Raw genomic sequence first — 22,299 nt, forward strand, 5'->3', positions numbered from 1 at the left:
AATGTATTTCTGGTGCCATTCCTCACTGTCTCTTGCTCTGTTGTGGCAGGTTAAGTTTGGCCTCACTAGGCATGTTCCCCCTGGCTTGTCCTCTCCTTCCGATGGTCCCATCACTCCATGTGTGTGGGGGGGATCAGAAAGATCACCCAGCCCCTGGATCTTTTTTATGCAGAGATAGGTGAGTGAGGGACCGGGTGAGCTTGTTAGTCCCAAATCCCTGCTGTAATAAAGCCCCAATTAGGTGGGTATGTTGCTTCCCGCTTGTTAGGCTTTTTTCTAGAATGGGCCCCCCCAGTCATGTACAATCGGGGCAGGAGTCCCCTTCTTCCCACTTGAATTCATCTGCAATACGGAGAAGATGATGGATTATTTTTCTCTTTGCTTCTTGCAGGAGTGAGATGTTAATTTACTTCCACCTTCTTGCACTGCCCCCTGAGGCCTCCACCCCGAAGCATTTCGGCCTTTGTCCACCCAGCAGGAGAGCACAATGTGTTGTGGGAACCAAGTGCTCACTTTTTCTTTGCCTCGTGTTCTGGCTCCCGGCACCGATGTCCTCCCTTCACAGTCAGCTGGTGCCATATTGTATGCAGCAGGTAGCTCCAGGCTGCCCCCCCCCCCCACCCACCCATGTCAGTCACCCCACTAGCTCATTCTCCCTTGGGATTACCGGGTCAGTTGTTAGGGGAATCTAAGTCACTGTAGTTCAGGTTGGTGCTCCCACTAGGCTCTGGCGAACTGTGATAACCCCATGGCCAGCGCAGAGCTCTGGCCCGGACGTCCACCTCCATCTTAGGCTGCATGAAATTTTACTTTAGTGCTCGGTTTAAAGATATTCTTTCTTTGGGGGTCTGTAGCTACATTGAGATAATTTCAAATTTGACAAAAAAAGTTACTTGGGATATGTACGTGGCTAAATATCTTCTTTTTTTGTTTTCTTTTTGGACACTACAGGTGGAAGTGCAGATAATGTCTTATCTCAAATTGCAGCACAGAGGAGAAAAGCAGCTGGACTATCAGAGCAAAAATCAACCCAGCCGCACAGTCCAACTCATCCTCCTCCTGAGACACAGAGCACTCCAGTGGTTGGCAATGGACACATTGCAAAGGTACTGCGGGCAGTTACAGAACATGTTAAGCACTACAGTAAGCTTATGTACGATTTGTCCTTCAACACCCCTACTTTCAGGTGCATATCATGTTATTTTCTTGGGGCAAGGTGAACAAGCACCTGCTGTATTAGTAGAGGAAAGCCCTTTACCTATGTCCTGCTCACCCCGTTTGTTCATCGCCTTCTCCTTTTGTATTATTTGGCATGTAAAAGTAGACTTGGAGTAGAAAGGATGGCAGATGGGTCATACGAGAGACAATGTCCAAAGGGACTAACAGTAAAGAATAAAGATTCATATGTCTTCAATGTTATTTTGGAGATGGGAGGTATGATAGGCATGTGACAATCAGCTAAAGTGTTCTTCAACATAGCTTGGCCATAGTGAGCATTAGGTCTGGTCCTGTGTGGAATGCACACTGCTGTCGAAAGCATACACCCCAGGAAGCATTGACCACACTACATATGTGTAGTATATATCAATGGAGACAACAAATAATGTTCACTTCTAATGTACCCATGTTGGCATTCCACACATACTGAAGGGATTCTTAACTCTAGTGAACAGACAAATTCTCCACAAGATTCTATTTGATGGATCACCATTCTAGAGAAAGGTTAGAATAGGAGAAGTCCAATGAAAGACATTGTAACTTTATTTTATACACATGCCACTGAACCCAGGACACCCTGCTCATCTAAAAAAGACCCTAAATCATAATAGACTGGTAAACAATCATTGTTGTGAGAAGATACAAAATGAAGCCGGCCTCCCGGTGGGAGTTGTTTCTTTCAGGCTGTAAGGGTCTTTGTCTATCAAAGCTCTGGTGGATTGGAGACGTCCGAGCAGGCTACAGCAAAGTTTTTATTGGTTCATTTAGGAGTCCAGAATGTACAGAAGAGCCCTCCATTCACTCAAATAATTGACAAATTCCTTTGCTTTTGGTGGAGGCAATGATGAGTGTGAGTCCATTACCCCTGATCAAAAAGATCAAAAGACCTTTGTTCTTTCTACAAACTTGAAAAAAATAAACTTGCGCTCCAACATGATGTGGTGCCTGATTAAGTAATAGCACATATAACTATCTGTTTGTTTCTTAGTATCTTGCTTTGAATAAGAGTCCAATAACCGCCAGGATTAGGTATTTTGATATTTCTTTTTTTTGGCTTCAGATGGGCTGGTCTGAACTATAATGTAATCTCAAGATTCAGTGGAAACTTTGAGAAGCCTTCACATTATCAGCTTGAACAAGTACATTGTAAACCAGTATAATTTGCTGCCACCCTGTGGTTAGTCATTAAGGGTGACTTGTTTATGACTGCTCCCATTTTGAACTGGTTTATAGCCTTCTCAGTGGTTGATTCAACTATAATTGCAGAAAGACCAACTCCCCTACTGGCTGCAGCTGCCTGCTTCAGCTCTCACTGTCTTGGTGATGTGCTTGTGGGAATCACCTCAGCCAATACATAACCACCTATTCATGAGTGGCACAGAAAACCATTGTCAAGTGCCAGTTGGATGACATCCTTTCACATGCACACTTCCTGCCACTTCTGCAAATGATGACTGGCTGGAAAGAGGTTTGATATTGCACAACTAAGGCAGACAGCAGCATTGTGTTATTCTTTTTCACTGAATCATTGTAATTTGCACCTTTGACTAAAGTGGATCAAGAAGAAGCTGTTGAAAGCACATTTAAATTCATTGAGTCTAGACAAAAGACAATGTAGCCCATAGTAAGCATTATAAAATGATAATAATCTTTCACTGATGAGCAGGCCTGCCATTAGACACATGACATTTTTTACCGAAAGGGATTCTGATTAGTAATAGTCTGGCTGCTGCTCAAATACTGCCTTATTTTTTACAGCTGCTTGTCACAATTTCCGTAGCATCATCCTGGTGCTTTCTTTTTTGAGCAAATGGTTAAAACGTTTATGCAGGGGAGTTCTTGATATTTCAGTAATCAAACGGGGGAACAGCTGTAGGTATGAGCATGGTAGTCTAGATTGGTGGATGCTTTCTGGTGCAGCCCTCCTGGATCGGCGGCAATGGCTCCTCCCAGATTTTGCTTCACATTGACAGCTGCAGCACCAGTCGTCAGGCTTCAGGGATGCCAGGCTGTAAGTTTGTTTACAAAGTTCACCAGTAGCCACACTATGGATGACTGGAAGATCCTTTCTAACACATATCAGTCCAAACAATCCTCCCGTTTGGCAGTTAAGATCTTTTTGGTGTTCCACACACCACAAACATGGCTGAGCTTCTCCTCTTTGACAGCCTCTCTTCCAGCAAAGCCAGGTACTCTACTTCCCTCACTAACCAGGTAGGCTTTTATGTGCTAGGCAGATCCAAATCTTCTCCAGCAAGTCATGCAGGTGATGTCTACTCAACTCTGGGAAATGGCTATCATGCAGACACAGGCCCTGTTCTCAAAGCAGATCCTCAAGTAGTCTTTGGAGCACTCCCTTCCTTGTTCAAGATCTTGGAACTGGAACAAAGCGAGGTGACTAGGGTCCCACCTTTATACTCATTTTTCAGGCCGGGGATGTTGATCCACTGTCTAAGGTTCTGGAACCAGTCTGGGGTGGTTCCCTTTCGAATGTCATTTTGTGGTTGCACTGCAGACACAGCCTTTGTGTAATGTGACTGCTCTCCCATGCTGGCTTCAAACATAAGTAACCAAAACCTGGACAGAAGGAACTGTGAAGACTCTGCACCTGGTTGTCATTAGTTTGTCTCAAGTAGCAGTCAGGGACAGAAAAAATGGTAGTGCCTGCCCAGAATTAACCCCATATTTATCAACAATAACCCCTCTGTCGTATCATTCCATCAACTGGCAGTGTTCTAGAAAATCTAATGAGCAGTCCTCTACTATCCAGTCTTCCTAGAATTTCTGAGAGTAGCTCTGTCCCCATCCACCCATTTTAATGCCTGTTTTCACCCTTTAGTTTGTGGAATGCAGGCAGTACATTCCCCTGTATGATAGATCTGTATCCTTCATCGATCCTGTGCCATGGTAAACCAAAGACACTCTAAAATGGATCCCACTGGTCCCAGTAAATACACACCCCTTGAACACAAACTCACTGCCATGTATTGCCACACAATCTCAATGTACACACACACTGAATATTAATGCAAGGATGTGGGTCTTATACCCGAGTTACACCAGAAAAAAAAGAAGTGATCAGGAATATTAGTTCACAAAAATCAGTACACTGCCCCCAACACTTCTAATCAGCAACCAGGGATATGGACAGTAGTTCCCTGTCGAAACAAAAGAGTACACAATGTTGTGCCCCTCGCTGCCACAAAACCATTTCTGAAACTGGATTGCATGTATACCAAACACCCAAAAAGTATGGGAGGAATGCTTGCAAATATTCTAGTCAGTTGCAGTCGTTCTGCGAAGCATTCAAATCCATTGTTGTTCGTCCACTGTGGCAGTAGACAGGGGCTACCTTATGCAGATCAGTTCTAAACCTACTCTTCATGGGAATAGTCCATGTGAAACTGCAAGGCGAGTCCCCCACCAATATAAACCACCCACAGCCCCATAACTGTCCCAGCCTTTTATGGCCGCCTCAGTGAGGTATAGCTTGGATGTGGCACAGGGAGCAAACGACACTAGTCAGAGCACATGCAGGCCTAGGCTGAAGCATTCACGCTAGATTGGTGTGTTAGCTGGGCTCATAGAATGGCATAATACCAGTTTCACATGCAATTGTACCACTCAGTGCAGGTATAGATGCCTATATACCGTGGAGGGAACGTTCCTATCCCAACAGATGGGCTACTCTGCTTACAAACCTCTGTGCAGATTTTCAGGATTTAAATATGGGCCTAACGGTGCTGGCTAGGAATCCCTAACTGATGCCTCCAATTAATGTAGCAATCTTTACATTAAATAATTACCTTTAATATTAAGTCTTGAGTTTCATAACGTTTCAGCACTTCTAAAGAAACACTGACTCTCTCCCAAAGTATTGTTAAACTGCAATTCTAGATCAACAGTGCTTTCTCCTGCCTTTCTCTGTAAATGTTTTATTGGAGGCATTAAGTTTCCTGCATAATGTAGATGTTTTAAATTGGTAGCATACACAATTGTTTTGTGTCTCTCACCAACTTCATCACCTGTGGTTTCCCTAACCACAGGAAGGGGATTTTCAAGGTGCCCCTTTCTTATTTAGTGTCCTGTATTATGCATGAGGCTACCCTAGATGCATTTTGTTAGTGTTTTGCATTGGACGCTAGCTCCAGAGCCACTGCACAATTTGGCCAGTTAATCCTGAGAAACATTTTTGGCTGTACCCTCAGGGATTTGCCTGCTGCCTCAATCAGTGTCCTACACTTAATTTCAAATCCTCTCAGAGTTGATAGGAAAGGGGACGAGGACATTGAATTAAGTAAGTACTCCTCACACCATGGTGATATCTGTATTCCTGGTCCATCAACTCCCCTTCTCTTTTTGCGGCCCACCCTCCTTACCATCTCTCTACTCAGCAAGTGCTTTCAGCTTCAACAGAGAATAACAACAGAAGTTGAAAGAGATGAATATGAATGGAGGGATACATTGGAGTCTTAATGCAAGATATACACTTAAGCTTAACGTTGTTTTGCAGAATGGATCTCTTTTAGATTCCCATGCTATGTTTATATCCTGGGATGTATGACGTTACAACGCACACTTTTACAACGCATGCACTTACAACGCATTTTTTACAACGCATAATCCATTACAACGCATGACATTACAACGCATGACACTACAACGCATTTTTAAAAAATACCTTTACAACGCATTGCCATTACAACGCATACTACCTTTACAACGCATACCATTACAACGCATTATATTAAATTACATTTAAGGTAAGTATTAGATAGTATAGGGGTAAAAATTACTATTCTAACTCCAGGGGGTGCAACAGTAGGGTAAGTGTTGGATAGTATAGGGGTAAAAATTACTATTCTAACTCCAGGGGGTGCATCAGTAGGGTAAGTGTTGGATAGTATAGGGGTAAAAATTACTATTCTAACTCCAGGGGGTGCAACAGTAGGGTAAGTGTTGGATAGTGTAGGGGTAAAAATTACTATTCTAACTCCAGGGGGTGCAACAGTAGGGTAAGTGTTGGATAGTATAGGGGTAAAAATTACTATTCTAACTCCAGGGGGTGCATCAGTAGGGTAAGTGTTGGATAGTATAGGGGTAAAAATTACTATTCTAACTCCAGGGGGTGCATCAGTAGGGTAAGTGTTGGATAGTATAGGGGTAAAAATTACTATTCTAACTCCAGGGGGTGCATCAGTAGGGTAAGTGTTGGATAGTATAGGGGTAAAAATTACTATTCTAACTCCAGGGGGTGCATCAGTAGGGTAAGTGTTGGATAGTATAGGGGTAAAAATTACTATTCTAACTCCAGGGGGTGCAACAGTAGGGTAAGTGTTGGATAGTGTAGTGTAATATTATGCGTTGTAATGGTATGCGTTGTAATGGTACTATGCGTTGTAATGGAATGCGTTGTAAAGGTAGTTTTTAAAAATGCGTTGTGTTGGTATGCGTTGTAATGTCATGCGTTGTAATGGATTATGCGTTGTAAAAAATGCGTTGTAAAGGTAGTGCGTTGTAAAAGTTGCGTTGTAAAGGTTGTTCCCCATATCCTGCCATCCAGTGGTTGAAGTCGGAAAGTGCTACTTGTTTTGTATATTTTTTTTTGTTGGGGGGGTTCTCTCTAATGGGTGTGTGTGATGCCAGATCCTTCTGGCTTCAACAACCACCCCCTTTTTAGGTCTTGCTGAGTCAGCGCGCATGTGCTGCTCGGAGAGACTTTAGTAAGGGCTTTAAAAAATGCTACCGCCGAAACACCCGCGCTTTGCTTTTAATGTTAAAAGTAAAGCACTGGTGCCGCGATTAGAAAGAAAACAAGCATTAGCATAGCCAATAGGTCTCGCTAACAGTTGCATAACTAAATACTTATAAGGTCCCAAAAGCGAGACCTATTGGCTATGCCAATGCTTGTTGCATGTGCTAGCTCTCAGATTGTTAGGTCTTGCCTAGGCGGCGCTTGCACTGTCTCTTCGAGACATGCTGTATTCAGGATATGGGCATAAAGTTCCACCCACTTTCTGCCCATCTTTTACATTGGCTCTTGTCCCTGTCCTTTATAAATGATGGCTTTTCATTGGTCAGTAGGCTTTGTAGTCCCTCCTTAGTACCACCTTGTCTTTTCTTGTCACCTCCCATGAGGACACCCCATGTTAAATGTGTTGTTATTCCATTGGTTTTAATTACAGCCTCAAAGCACTATTTCCTTAAATGGCTTCAGGCAGAACACACACTTGGTCCTAAGCTAGGCTGGCTGTAGTTACTTCACTCACTAGAACATCTCACATTTATATGAGACCGTCTATAAATTTCCCTTCATCAGCTCCACAGAGTACAATCTAATCTGAAATTCATGTAATAATAATTTTGTCACATTTCAAAGCTACTAATTGTATATATGGACATATCTATTTGAATGTACGCTTAGTACTGTCTTGCATGCAATGCGTTATGGGTAGGGTAGATTTACCATATCTCCTGCAGGGTGCAGTACCATATGTGACCAAAAGGGGTCCTCTTTTGTCCACAAATGGCACCGCACCCTGCAACATGGCTAGGTAAAAAAAAATTGCCATTTATAATGCCAATAACTCCAACTTTGTAGACATCCAGTGCTGGTGCCTTGCTCACTAGGGACCTCTAGGAGCAGCTTGCGGTACTGCACCAGGACATGCAGGGTTGGTGCTTTGCTCACTAGGGACCTCTAGGAGCCGCTTGCGGTACTGCACCGATGCATACAGTGCTTGTGCCTTGCTCCCTAGGGACCTCTAGGAGCAGCTTGTGGTACTGCACGGAGACATGCAGTGTTGGTGCCTTGCTTACTAGGGACCTCTAGGAGCAGCTATCGGTACTGCACCTGGACATGCAGTGCTGGTGCCTTGCTAACTAGGGACCTCTAGGAGCAGCTATCGGTACTGCACCTAGACATGCAGTGCTGGTGCCTTGCTAACTAGGGACCTCTAGGAGCAGCTATCGGTACTGCACCTAGACATGCAGTGCTGGTGCCTGGCTCACTAGGGATGTCTAGGAGCAGCTTGCTGGCTGTACTGCATGGAGACATACAGTGCTGGTGCCTTGCTCACTAGGGACCTCTAGGAGCAGCTTGCTGTACTGCACCTAGACATGCAGTGCTGGTGCTGTTCTCATTAGGGACCTCTAGGAGCAGCTTGCAGTACTGCACCTAGACATGCAGTGTTGGTGCCTTGCTCACTAGGGACCTCTAGGAGCAGTTTGCAGTACTGCACCTAGACATGCAGTGCTGGTGCCTGGCTCACTAGGGACCTCTAGGAGCAGCTTGATGGTTGTACTGCACCTAGACATGCAGTGCTGGTGCCTTGCTCATGAGGAACCTCTAGGAGCAGCTTGCGGTACTGCGCCGAGACATGCAGTGCTGGTGCCTTGCTCACTATGGACCTCTAGGAGTAGTTTGCGGTACTGCACCGAGACATGCAGTGCTGGTGCCTTGCTCATTAGGGACCTCTAGGAGCAGCTTGCAGTACTGCACCTGGACAAGCAGTGCTGGTGCCTTGCTCACTAGGGACCTCTAGGAGCAGCTTGCGGTACTGCACTGAGACATACAATACTGGTTCCCGTTGCTCACTACGCAAGCATTTGCAATGCACTAGGTCTCACATTACTGAAAGTGTGAGCTATTGGCGATACATTATTATTTGCAATGCCAATATCTCAAACTATCAGTAATGGTAGACCTATTGCATTGCAAATGCTTGTGTTTTTCTGCCATAGAGATCAGAGGTGCCTTGCAGACTACTAAGAAAATACAGCAGAACGAGGATGCAAGAAAGGAAGCCCATCAGAGAGGAGATAGCTGGTATGAAGGAAGGTTGCATTAGGGGGTAATCTCGAGCAAAGCAGCTTGTTTGGTGCTGCTCACATTACTCCTCATGCAACAAGGCAAGAAGTACACGTTCCTGCCTTTTTAAAATAATCTTTCTCGAGGTATTTGAAAAATGTCATGCAGGGAACTCATGCCTCATCCGAAAACCATAAAGGACGAGGGAAGAATTTACTCTTAACTATATTATAGGAGCAGGAACATAGGTGACCTGCTCCATGCATAAGCAAATGTATTTTTAAAATGCATCAACAGTTTATTTAACAAATTATGTAAATATCACAATCTCTAGCATGCTTACGCTTACTGCAGTGTGCTGGTACACACTTCGTATTCTGCTTTATGTTTTGTAGCTGCATTTGAAACACTCTACGGTGTTTCTGGGGGATGACAAACTCTGTAAATATCAACATCTCTAACATGCCTATCAAAGAATTTAGGGATCTCTTTAACAATATTCAGCCCAGTGGGGGTGTTTTTCCCCAGGCATCAAACATGTAGGTATAAGAAACACTCCTCAGTCTCTCTGCAGCACAAGTCTTTTGTTAAACGGCATTAAACATGTTGGCAAAAAGCAAGTTCAACTCTGCCTATATAGTTCACACACAGGGAAGGTTCTGGCAAGGGGCTGCGAAGATGGTAAAACTAACTTTCATGTCAGACAAACATGGGGGCTCCATAACAGGGAAGTTTCCAGCAAGGGATAAAAGACGCCATAAAATGGCTTTCAATTCCAGCACAAATAACTCATAAATCATATGCTTATCGCCAGAAAGTGCCTACCTTAGCTGCCTTCGAACCAAGGACAGGAGGGCAGAATTACAGTTCCAGAAAAGAACAAGCATTTGCAATGCAATAGGTCTCGCGTTCACACGAGTTTGAGCTATTGGCATTGTAAATGACAATGCCTTTTATTTATGTTTTGGGTTTTAAAACCTAAATAAAAGGCATTGTCATTTGCAATACTAATAGCTTAAACTCTCGCAAATGCGAAACCTATTGCATTGCAATAAAGGACCTTCTCGACTGCTTGTTAGATTGTAAACATGAGAGAAAGTGGTATTGGTGGTGGTACTGATGGTGGTATTGATGGTGGTGGTGGTGGTAGTGGCGGTGGTATTGGTGTTGGTGGTATTGGTATCAGTGGTGGTATTGCTGCTGGTGGTATCGGATTGGTGGTGGTGGTATTGATGGTGGTTGTTATATTTTATGTGGTGGTATTGGTGATGGTGGTATTGGTGGTGGTGGTATTGGGGTTGGTTATATTTGTCGTGTTGGTTTTGGCTGTGGTGGTATTGGTGGTATTGGTGGTGGTGGTACTGGTGGTGGTATTGGTGTTGTTGATGGTATTGGTGGTGTTGGTGGTATTGGTTGCGGCGTTAGTGGCGGTATTGGCGGCATTGGTATTGGTGGTGGTGGTATTGGTGGTGTCATTGTTATTGGTATTGGTGGTGTTATTGGATTGGTAGTGGCGGTATTGGTGGTGGTATTGATGGTGTAGTATTGGTGTTGGTGGTATTGGTATTGGCAGTTGTATTGGTATTGGCGGTTGTATTGGTATTGGTGGTGGTATTGGTATTGGCGGTTGTATTGGTATTGTGGTATTGGTGGTGGTGGTATTGGTGGAGGTGGTATTGGTGGTGGTGGTATTCGTGGAGGTGGTGTTGTTGCTAATAAAATAGGCTGAAAACAACCATCATGTGGCTTTAGTGCAGATGACCTGTAACACAGATGTGCTGTTGGCAGCCTCAGCCCATTAGCACACGATTATGTGCGACCTGGAATTCACATTACTTAATTCGCTAATCATTTCCAAATCCATTTTACTTGGGTGTTGATACAGACACAAGAAAGGTTGAAACAGACACAAGATAATTCCAGGTTAAAGTGATTGAAAGGGGGTGCCCGTGTTTTGGGGGCAGCCGTGCTGCTTAAAAAACAGAAGCAGTTTCAGCTGAAGCACCACATGTCCGGCCTGCAGTAAGAGAAACTCAATAAAGTAAATAGTGCTTACAGACTAAATAACAGGTCCTGTGTAACAACCAAAGTAGCCATGGGAGGTTACAAATCAAGACAAAGACGTACTAAGGAGGGATTAACAAGCCTGTTAACGAATCCGAAGGCAGCATTTAACAAAGGCAGTGACACAAGCCAATGAAAAATACGGGCGAGAGTGGGGGCTGCTTCCCTCCCATACTCTACTACAGTAGTCTCACAGACCGAGGAGGGAATGCGCGCTGCCGCTAGGCTTGACCTAAAAAGGGGCTCTTATTTAATCTGTTTAGCTTTGGCTTCTCAAAGGCAAGCTATGGACTAATCCTTTTAAACCGCAGGTATAGTTTACATGTACAAAAGTGTTTTTCTTTTCCATAGCTATACTATATAACATGTAGCACTCAAAGTAAGAGTACATATGTGCCTAGAGAATGCCCTAATTTATTGGCAATTGCAACAGTTATCAGTTACTACAACCACTCAATAAAATAATTTGCTGCATAGTATATAGCGCATGCAATGGGAGAACAAAAGTTTGTAAGGCAAGTACTGATGCACACACATGGGCGGCTCATTCAAGCGAGCCATAGAGACTGTAAACCAGGGGCATTGGTATATTTTCTGTACAGTAACCTACTGTACAATAAGCATTACAAGAAATCACCTAACGACCCGTGTTCACAGGTACAAAGACGGGGGGCTTCTTCGCACCCCCATAAGTACATGGGCCACGAATGTGTGTACACCCACACACATAGCCTTCTACAAATCATAGGTACACCCAGGTAGCATTCTGGGTAATGACTAGAGTGGTTGTTCTGCTCCCAACAGGACAAAATGTCACTATTAAGCTTAACTATAAAAAAGCAACAATAATGCCTACATAAAACTAATGCCATCTTTACCAGTTCCACAGTGCAATATGCCTATTTTCATTGCTGTAGGCAAGCACAATTCCGATTACTTTTTATATGTACACCCAGGGATAAATCTGGGTAAAAACGGGTTGTTGTCTATTCCAACACTGCAAGAGGTCACTATTAAGGTGCATCTATAGGGAAAATTCAGAAACCTTAAATGCGGGTGCCAAAGAAAGCAATAATAATGACTATATAAAGATGGATACATCATTGCTGTAGGCAATCGCAGCTTCCAAGGCTTACATGGATGGGTTTTCATACATGCAGTTACACAGAAGGAGGACATATAATAACTCTCTGCCTCTACACATTCACATGTTCAGCAGTTAAAGGTCATGGGAATAACAACACTTACTACTAACATTGTTCGCAACCTTGTTTGCACCTACTGGGATTTCAACCTTTATTTCGGCGGGATAAAACTTGCACTGAAAAGCCATACACTATCCTAATACATATACTCAGTCAACATCTAGTGAAGGGATGGTTCTCACTCACATAGGAAGACTTACAAACCACTACTAACAGATTACACCTACAAGAGCCACACAGCACCTTCCATGGGAGCCTGCCCTCAAACTACAAGTAAGCATGCAAGGGTCTACCTCGCTAATATATCACTAAACAAGGTGTTTATCACTAAAGACAAGAGGTGAGTCAACTTCGGTAAAGTAGACTATTCTCAACCACATGGTTGGGTGTGGCATCCTCAGCCATTATGATCGTTCCCCCAAAAATAAAAGAGTGACAGCTTCAACAGGGAAGACTGATCTCAAACAAAATGGGGTGTGGCTACCCCAAAAAAGGGGCAAGTCCGTGCCTATCAGGGACACTGATCTTGACGCCATAATGGGGCCGGTGTCTCTTCAAAGGGGTTTCACTGTGACCTCCAAATGTGCCACGGGGTCGGCAACTGGGTTTGACCGCGACCTCTAAATACGCCACAAAAATGTGGTCGGATGACACCCCCCACCACATAAAACACATGAACCCACACACACAGTGTACTATCATCACCTGAAATCATCCACATGCACATTACATACCAAATCAAAGCTTACTGGGGCCACACTGTAGGGTCCCTTACAGCATCTGATCCTCGAACCAGGTCCTTCTGCTCAACATTCTCTATTCTTTTTTTAAAACAAATTTTTATTCTCAAGTCGCACATATATTGCGGGGCCCTGTACCCCAGGGGCAACCGCAGAATCATAAGCAATTATCATTGACTTTGACATTTAGCAAAAGAATATAAAAAAGAAATTAAAGGCAATACAAAACAAAATCCAACTCACCCCCCCTCCCAACACTCCCCCCGATCGCACAGCACACTATCTCCAGCCGGAGCTGTTCCAAAGTTAAATCAATACCCACCAGGGTTCCATCGTCCATCTCTCTCTCTGAAACCTCCCCAATGAACCCCACCCTAAATACGCGGGTCCCTCTCGGACGGGACCGGATCCAGGAGCAGTCCCCTATAATCCGCCTACCTTTTCCATATTTTAAAGTGTTTATGGGGACACCCCAACATTCTCTATTCTGGGCAATAAACTGCAAACGCAGTTCTTAACAGGTTGCCTTTTCGTTACAACACAAATACACCAACATAAACTCAAAGTAGAAAGATAACAAAGTGCACCTTTCAAACTGTACTGCAAAATAATAAATGCATACAGAATAAGGACAAAACATACTATTGCAAGTAGTTGGTCCAAAGCCCACGGTGCACAGGAAAATTAAGGGAGATATAACCCAGTTAGCAGGTGTTACTGTTTTCTTAAACAACATTTCACCACACAGAATAAACCGTTTTTCACAATTCACTTATGCCCAGAAACCAGAATAACATATATGCATAGAGTGCAGATTAGTATTTCACAAATACTCATCTCCCGCTATAATCATAACTAGGGATGCATCCCACTGAATTAGGAGCATACATCAACAATCAAAAAACTCAGGAGCCTATGGGGCCACCAGAAGCTGTAAAGCCCATACATTTCCTACAGCTCATGACGATCTTCCAAGCACTGAAGACCTTCCAATCCCACATAACAGGCAGGGCCGTAGTGACCCAAAAATGGGCATGGGGGCCTTTGTTACCAATATATGAACATATTCACAAGAAATATACATATGTGGATACCCATAGATGTACATATAGATATCAGTGGTGTATAAATATGAGGACAGACGGACCTGGGAAGGATGTGTCTGTTTGTATGTACGTACACACAGACTAAGGTTCTCCGATATCAACAACACCAGCTTACTATACAGAGATATTGACCATATAACAAGGTGAAGCAGTTTCTCTTGGGTTTTTACTCATCAACACATGTATAACTAATAACAAATCCATAAACAAAGCATAAGAATACAGATATTAATGTTCTTTTGATTGTGGACCCAAAAATATATATACTACAACATATGTGGAACACACAACAAGCACTACCCTTTTTCTAGGGCAAACAATGACCCTGCACACTCAACACAAATAATAACATACAAATAATATTACACCTATTCAACGAGCATACACAATCACAAGGCGAAAGGAAAAAATTGTCTGAGACCTGGCACACACACAAAGGGGGTGGTAGCCGAAACCTAGAAGGAAGCTATAAAACTATTGTTACATGTAGGTTACTAGTTTCTTTTCTCTGCGGTGGCAGGTGTCTCTGGTCTGTTGCCCTAAATGGAAGATATCCCAGACGTAAGACAAAAGGGAAGCTGGAGGATTAGGTCTACAGAACACAGGTTATTACTGGGAGTAAACTGTACTTTAATTTGACTAACAGCAAATATCATTTTCTTTCTTTTGTAGCAGAAATTGGATGTGAAGAATAGACCACCATCTGGAAACTCATCCAGATCCAAGAGTACATCGCCCACCCTAACACCATCACAGTCTCCTACCTCCAAAGGCCGCCATGCAGATTCCTCGGTTTCCTCCTCTTCTTCTCATAAGCAGTCCAAGAGTAGTGGTGGCTCCAGCAGTGGAACCATTACAGACGAAGGTGTGTTGCATCTGTTTTTTGTTTGTTTTTAATTGTCTTTTTGCCTTTTTTAGAACAGGCAAAAAATAATTAACCTAGCATGCCCATAAGTGACATAATGTAACCGAAAATTAATTTGTGCTACATCATTTCCAAGTGCAAACATCAAAATTAAAAGCTAATGAAGCCACCACCCAGCAGACATCACTCTCTACAACTCCTCCGGGACCTATAGCAGATAAGTAGTGAGGGGGCCCCAAATGCACAGTTTGTATCCCCCTCTCAGACCATAGCTACATAATTTGATAAGTGTATAGTACATTTGGTGTAAACACCTAAAATGTTTGATGTGCAGATTACAGTTAGGTGTAAGCATACTCAGCTGTGTGTGGCAGAAGACCCGGTCTACTGGTTCCAGTGGCATATCAAGCACTGCAATCCAACTCTCCAGTGCCAGATCCAGGGCCACTGGTCTGCCTTCTTGCGCCGCAACATATAATTTACTGATCAAACTCTGTCGCTAGTTAGCAAGGTTTGTAATGCGCAGAGTGCAGCTTTGAGGCGATATTATGTGAATTTCACCAGCAGGGTGGGCTGCTCTGTCTGTGCGATATTGGTTAGAGCTATGAAATTGCTGCCAGGGTAGGCATCACCTAGAGTGTTCAACCCAGCCTGACTAAGCCGTCCCAGCGTTTTACCCTACTGCGTGACCGAAAGGGCGGTATGGAATTTCTGTGGGAGTGTCAGAGCATGTAAAGGTACCTTTCCTGCTTGCGCCCCATGAGGCTGCCAAGCGTGCCTGGTGAAGTGGATCGTGTTAATTTCCGTTCTTGAGATGCCCTCGAGCTTATGCAGCAGTATAGCTTGTAGCAGGATGGAGTATGCATCATCATGTTACTCTGCTAGATATGGCACATAGTCATGAGCGATGTGCCAGTAGTGGGGGAAGTTGACCTGTGGACACAGAGGTTAATTGCAAGTCTGGTGCAGTAAAGCCCCCTTGTGCGTTCAGTAGTTTAAATATCCGTGGTTGTTTCCCGGCCCATGCAAGTGTAATCATGTGCACCCGGAGCGTTTTCAAAAAGTGCTGCAGCAGTACTATAGGAATGTTAATTTTAAAAAATTTGAATTTGGGCAGTACCAACATCTTTATATTGGCTATCCTGTCTGCTAAGGACAGTGGCTGCCTGGAACACATGTGAACCTAATGCTCCAATTGTGAGATGACCCTGCCATAGTTGTAATGTATCACGAGTTCCGCATTGCTATGGATCCGGATTCCCATGTATTCAACTCTGTCCGTACTCCACACCAAGTGAAAGTCAAGTGGGTATTCGCGAGTGGTCGACATTAGAGGGAATATAACAGACATGGGGTGTGTTGCATCTGTACTTAAAGAAAGGTATCAGAAAACAAATCACCCTTCATAAACCTGTACATTTCTTTGCCTGTTGAGCACATTGGGACTTAAGTCCGTCTTTGACTTTCCCAACATATATTTCCCTTTGTGTACTTTTCTGTTCTTACAAAGGTAATGCCCCTGAGCCCTCTTCAAACCGCCTAAATCTACCAAACATTAGGGTGCTCCATGACAGAGAGTTTCCTCAGATCTATGTCTTGTGTCTAACTCTGTTAGTATCCAAACATTTAAAGGCAGCTAGTACCCCCATCTGAAAACATGGCTGACTTAGCTAACCTCTTACAATCATAATGTTACAAAGTCCAAAATAATTATATTTACAGAAAGAAGGTGCTGTTATGTTTTTGAGCAGTAATTCAGATCGTGCATTTATCGTACAAGATGAAGAGAAACTTAAGATTCAAAAAAAGCACTTTTGTTGCCAGATGGAATGACTACTGTATACAAATTGACTGTAATAAAACCTGCTCATTCTGGTGCCACTAATAACGAGATTTTTTTACTGTGATTTAATACACAAAATTGAAAGGATCAGGAAGTCATTTTCTACTCTTAATAACCCTACTACAGATCTGCCTTCTAGTAATTGCCATCTGACGCTTGTTGAGCAACTTAAGCTTTTCAATCACTTATTATTGCAGATGACTCTTCTAGCCTTGTAACCATCAAGTTGGACTAGCCTCTAGAAATATGTCTTCCCAGAGATCCATAAAATGTAGTGCATGTTGTTGCACCCATTTTATGTTATAGTTCGAATTCCTCTCCTAACTCTACATATATTGCATTTCCTTTTAGACAGGCTATTGCCGCAATCCTTTTTAAAAAGCAATGCAAATCTTACTGAAGGAAAAACACTTTAGACAAATTTCTCTCTTTTTCCCCATTTCTGCTAAAAACATTAGCAAATCAGCAGACAATTATAGGAACTTCTAAAATCCTCTATGATAGCTGATCTAGTTTAGTGCCGCTTCAGGCCATCTCAGGCAGTCAAAGTCAACCCTTTCTGCACCAGTAGATGACATTCCATTGATTCTGGATGACCACATTGTCACAGCCACAATCCTAAATCTATTGTCTGCTGCTTTTGACTTTGTTGAACATACAGTGTAGTAGATCAATCAAGGTAAGTATAATCTCTATGGGCTCAGATTGGTTTTTGTTTATTACAGAACACTGAGGTAGTTTTCTATACTCCCTTTAGATCTTATTTTAAAGTCTTACTGTACTGTATGCCCCAGAGATCTTCCCTCAGTCCCACCCTTTTTTACATATGCAGCACCACTTGTCACGTTCATGGAGTTTTTGGAAGGTGCATAGGGTAATGACACCAATCTCTTGGATATATTTGATGGGTCCTAATGATATCAACAGCAGCACCTTTAATGCCTGTCTGCTGGTAATCTGTGGGTGATTGGCCACTAACACACTGAACCTAAGCTGTGACAAACAAGACGTTTTAGTGTTTGGTAGTCTTCCTTCCTTGTGGACCATGGCTTAGTGACCTGAACAACCAAGCTCTCCTCCTATCCCTGTAAGCACTGCCTAAAATCTAGGCTATTTGACTCTGTTCTTCTGATGAACAAAAGAAAGATCAAAGTGACATCTGTTTTACTACTTCCCCCCCCCCCCTTTTTTTAATGTACTGGTAAAGGACAAGTCATTCAAGCAGTTGTTTCTTTGAGGCTAGAGTTTGGAAACCCTTATCTAGGTCTTCCTCTTTATTTGTCAAACTATCTCCAGGTCATCCAAAAGACTGTTGCTCTAGCCTGTCCTTTACTTTTGCGTATGCAAAGCTGATATCACATCTCTGAGGGACATGTTAAATCACACTAGCTGCAATAGGAACAAGCATTTCCATAGCCAATAGGTCTCACCTTTGGGACCTTATAAGTGTTTAGCCATGCAACAGTTGCATAACTAAATACTTATAAGGTCCCAAAAGCGAGACCTATTGGCTATGCAAAGCAGCCGTGGGGCCGCGAAAGTGAAAGTGATCGCGATCGTGATCACAATCAAACATCAAAGCGGCCGCGAAAGTGAAAGTAATCGCGGTAAAGCGCGGCGCGCGCATGCACTGTAGCTCTAGGCTGGCCTTGTAGCACTTTTTGGAGCCCTCTCAATAAGTCTCGCCAGACCAGCGCATGCGCTGGGTCAGGCGAGACCTAACAAGGGTTTTTGAGTCACTGCTTAATTCCTCATGCCATCTTCAAGACTAGTCAGCTTTACCTTCAAAAGAAATTTACCAGCTGTTGTCCCCCTCGTATTCTCCTATATTTTCCCAAACCATTCTCGTTGCTCCTCAGATGAGGTAAACACACATTGTACGGCATTCCTTTTCCCATCTTACTGCCCTTAAATGCAAGAAAGTTTTAATTCTTTCTTTAACTGAGAATTTTTGGAGTGTTCAGAAAAAAGCTAAAAATGTGTCCTTTCTTTTTTATAACCATTTCAATGTGATAAAGCTAGTACATACTTTAAAGGCTTTGATTGAGGTGGCAGTCATAGGAAACAAAATAGGCCTGTAGCGTGTGTTGCTGTAGATACACATGTTCTGCATACGTCTGACATCTAGTGTTGGACTCAGGCATTTGCAAGTTCTTCCAAGAAGCTTTTCGAGTCATTAGTGCAGTGTGACTCCAGCCTTAGTGGGCAATGCACATGGGCACCAACTCCATGTAAGATTGTGTTTTTCCTGCCATCGAGTTCGGGCCTGCACCGACAGGGCTCCAAGACTCATCATGTTCTTCCCGTTTGATTGGGCCAGCATGGTCAATCTTTAATACCCAGAGTCAGAAGAGCTTTATTTGTCTGTTTTTTCCTTCATCAACACCCTACAGAGACTGGTGTCCACCAATCGAATCTCTTGATTCTCCCTTATCTTCCTTGCCTCCTGACCTACCTGGTGCATCCTTGTCTGCTCCTTTAGACTTGGGTCACAGGCCTACTATAACCTCACCTTTGTTGGTTAGAGGCTGGGCTGATCATATACCAGTACCTCCTGTTTTTGGATGCTTCCTCGTCTTCAAGGCCCTGTGACCCTTTCAACCCTATGGAGTCCGCTGCCCTGGAAGGACTGGAAAACAGCTCTGGAGCGTTAGAAAGAGGAAGAGATTGAAGGTCGGTGGTAAATTCAAGTGCCCAAGGATCAATATTGATCAGTTATCCAGGAATATCTACCCCATTTCTATATGTCAGTGCCTAGCAGAACTTTCCAACTGAAATCAGTTGACACAACCCGCGGGAGTTCCTACTTCAATCCCTGTCTCTACCCGTCCGACCACTGTCGCTGCTTTGCTGCTTCCGCAGAATGTGATAGTGGTAAAGGATTTTGAGCCGATGAGGGTTTAGGGTATTGATGTCCCTACCAGGTTGTGTAGTCATCAGCTTGGGGATAAGCCAACTCACCTGATAACAACTGGGGTAGGAGCACATGGTGGGGTCTGTGCTTGGAATCAAGTCATAATGCATGTTGGCATGTCTAGGGGCTGTGATGAACTGTCCAGTAACTTGCGATTTCCCCTGCCCAAACCTGTTATTCTTAACTTACTCCCTGAAGCTATGCCCTATGTTGTAGTATTGGGTAACGTGTCCCCACTTCCAGCGAATACCTCGGAAAGGTTCTATCAATTGAAGAACAAAGTAATTTATGTGCGAGGCATATGAGCTGCAGATCACACACTAGCATAGTAGATCGCCATCTGGTGTTGGGCTCGGATGCTTGCATGTTGTTGTTGTTTTGGAAGAAGTCTTTGTGGTCACGAGATAGGTGACTCCTCCCTTGAACGATAGTGCGCATGGGCATCAACTCCATCGTTAGATTGTTTTTTTCCGCCATTGGGTTTGGATGCAACTTTTCCGCTCCGGTTGGAAATCTCAATTCCAAGCTTCTCGAACCACAAAATTACAAAAAAAACATCGAATCACCTTCATCTTCGACATTGATTTCATCGGCTCGATTCCGGACGTCGACGCGGGCCTATCCACGCCGTAAGGCCTACGGCTCATGGAAAGGACGCCTTTCAAAACATTTCCCCAGTGAGGAGCAAAATTTTCACACAGTGACCATCACAAGGTCTGCAACCTGTGCCTATCACCTGAACATGACGAGTCCAGCTGTCCAGCCTGTGCATCCTTTCGATCCAAAAAGACCATTCCAGATCGAAGGGCTAGAAGACGCATCATAGCACAGAGACCAGCTCCGGAACCAGAGGACATCTTTGATGAAGGCCCCGATGTCCCAGAAGAAAATTCCGAGGACCTCGAAATCATCTCCGAGGCAGAGGACTCAGACGACCTCATCACTCCTGGGCAACGTGTGAGTACTAATGCCCCTGCCCCAACCCCTCCAAAACCAAAGGCAGTGGTCAAGACTTCGCCTGTTGGCCCCAGTCGAGACCGAAAACATCCTTCAGAAGCCCCGCCTCCGGGCTCGGCTCCGAAGAAACAACACAAGCCTTCCGGTAGCTCGGGACCAAGCAAACCGCATGTCATTGTCCCACCGGCAGCTTCGGCACCGAAGCTAAGAAGCCAAAAGAACACTCGGCGCCGAAATCGGCTCCGACGCCTTCCACCGCCAAATCGGGCCCGAAAATGCCAAGGCCCATCGATAAGCCAGCGTCGAAGGTTCCCAAGCCTAAAGATCCAGCTTTGGCTCCGAAACTAACATAGTCGGCACCGAAACAAACGGCTAAGGACTCTGATACACCTCCTAAGGCCAAAACCTTTACGGATCAACCACCACATCGCTCGGAACCGAAAAATCAGCACCGAGGCCTGTGACCGAGGAACAAGAACTTTTTCACCCAGATCCCATCGATCCAAGGCAGAAAAAGATTTATATCAACCCAAAAACTGGACATGTCACGGCTGTGCCATGTAAGAAACGAAAACTGGACACACCATCTGCTCCAGTTCCTGTACACAAGAGGGACTCTGCAACATCGCCTATGCCCCCTTCTTCTCCTATACTGCCTGCTAACCCACATCCTCTGCCTACACCACCCTTACCTGTAACTTCTCCACCACATACACCACCTCCTGATGATGATGATAATGACCTAGGGGGTGGGGGTGATCCTAATGACCCATTCACGGATACAGATATCTCACCACTTTATGATTGGGCATTCCCTATCCCAACAGACCTACCAGACCCACAGCCATATCCCTCAAAACCATCTCCCCCAGATGATCACTTGGGGTTTGGCCAATTATTAAACAGAGCAGCACTTTATCATGGCGTTACAATGCACTACGATGCACCAGAGGAAGATTTCCTCTTAGATACTTTTGAACAATCTCAAAAGTCAGTGCAAATACTACCTATGATCAAAGGGGTCTTTAAGCATGCCCCCAGAAAACCCCATCCGTGCCAGGGTTCTTAACCCTAGGATAGAAAAGAAATATAGGCCTGCCCCTGAAGATCCTACTTATATCAAAGGACAGTTGCCTTTGGATTCTCTGGTCGTTTCCAACGCTAGGAAACGCGCCAACTCCCAGACCTCCGGAGATGCACCACCCCCGGACAAAGAATCCAAACTGCTAGAAGCTTCTGGCAAAAGAGTAGCAGCACAAGCCGCTAATCACTGGCGTATTGCCAACACCCAAGCACTACTGGCACGATTCGACAGGGCACACTACGACCAGTTAGAAAATCTCCTACAACATCTGCCTGACCAGTATAAAACACAGGCAGATGACCTTATCCAAGAGGGCAAGTTTATTTCAAATGCGTCAATTAAACGTGCACTTGATGCAGCAGACACTGCCTCTAGATCAATTAACACCAGTGTGCTCCTTAGACGACATGCCTGGCTACGCATCTCAGGCTTTAAGCCAGAGGTACAAACTACCATACTCAGTCAGCCATTCCACTCCAGTCGGGGGCAGACT

General features: G+C 44.1%; 1 protein-coding gene across 3 annotated transcripts in view; it reads left to right on the top strand.

Annotated features, from left to right (window-relative positions):
* Window positions 1–22,299, top strand: part of ANKS6 (ankyrin repeat and sterile alpha motif domain containing 6) — a 357,792-nt gene that overhangs the window by 187,515 nt on the left and 147,978 nt on the right. For 2 of the 3 annotated variants that reach the window (XM_085606906.1, XM_085606908.1), the window contains exons 11-12: window positions 952–1,106; window positions 14,816–15,008. In XM_085606906.1, the coding sequence (XP_085463032.1) occupies window positions 952–1,106; window positions 14,816–15,008 (348 nt within the window). The remainder of the gene's footprint in view (window positions 1–951; window positions 1,107–14,815; window positions 15,009–22,299) is intronic. The other variant, XM_085606907.1, reaches the window with a different exon arrangement.

The sequence above is a fragment of the Triturus cristatus genome, chromosome 5_2 (assembly GCF_964204655.1).
Source record: "Triturus cristatus chromosome 5_2, aTriCri1.1, whole genome shotgun sequence".
NCBI classification, from domain to species: Eukaryota; Metazoa; Chordata; class Amphibia; order Caudata; family Salamandridae; genus Triturus; species Triturus cristatus.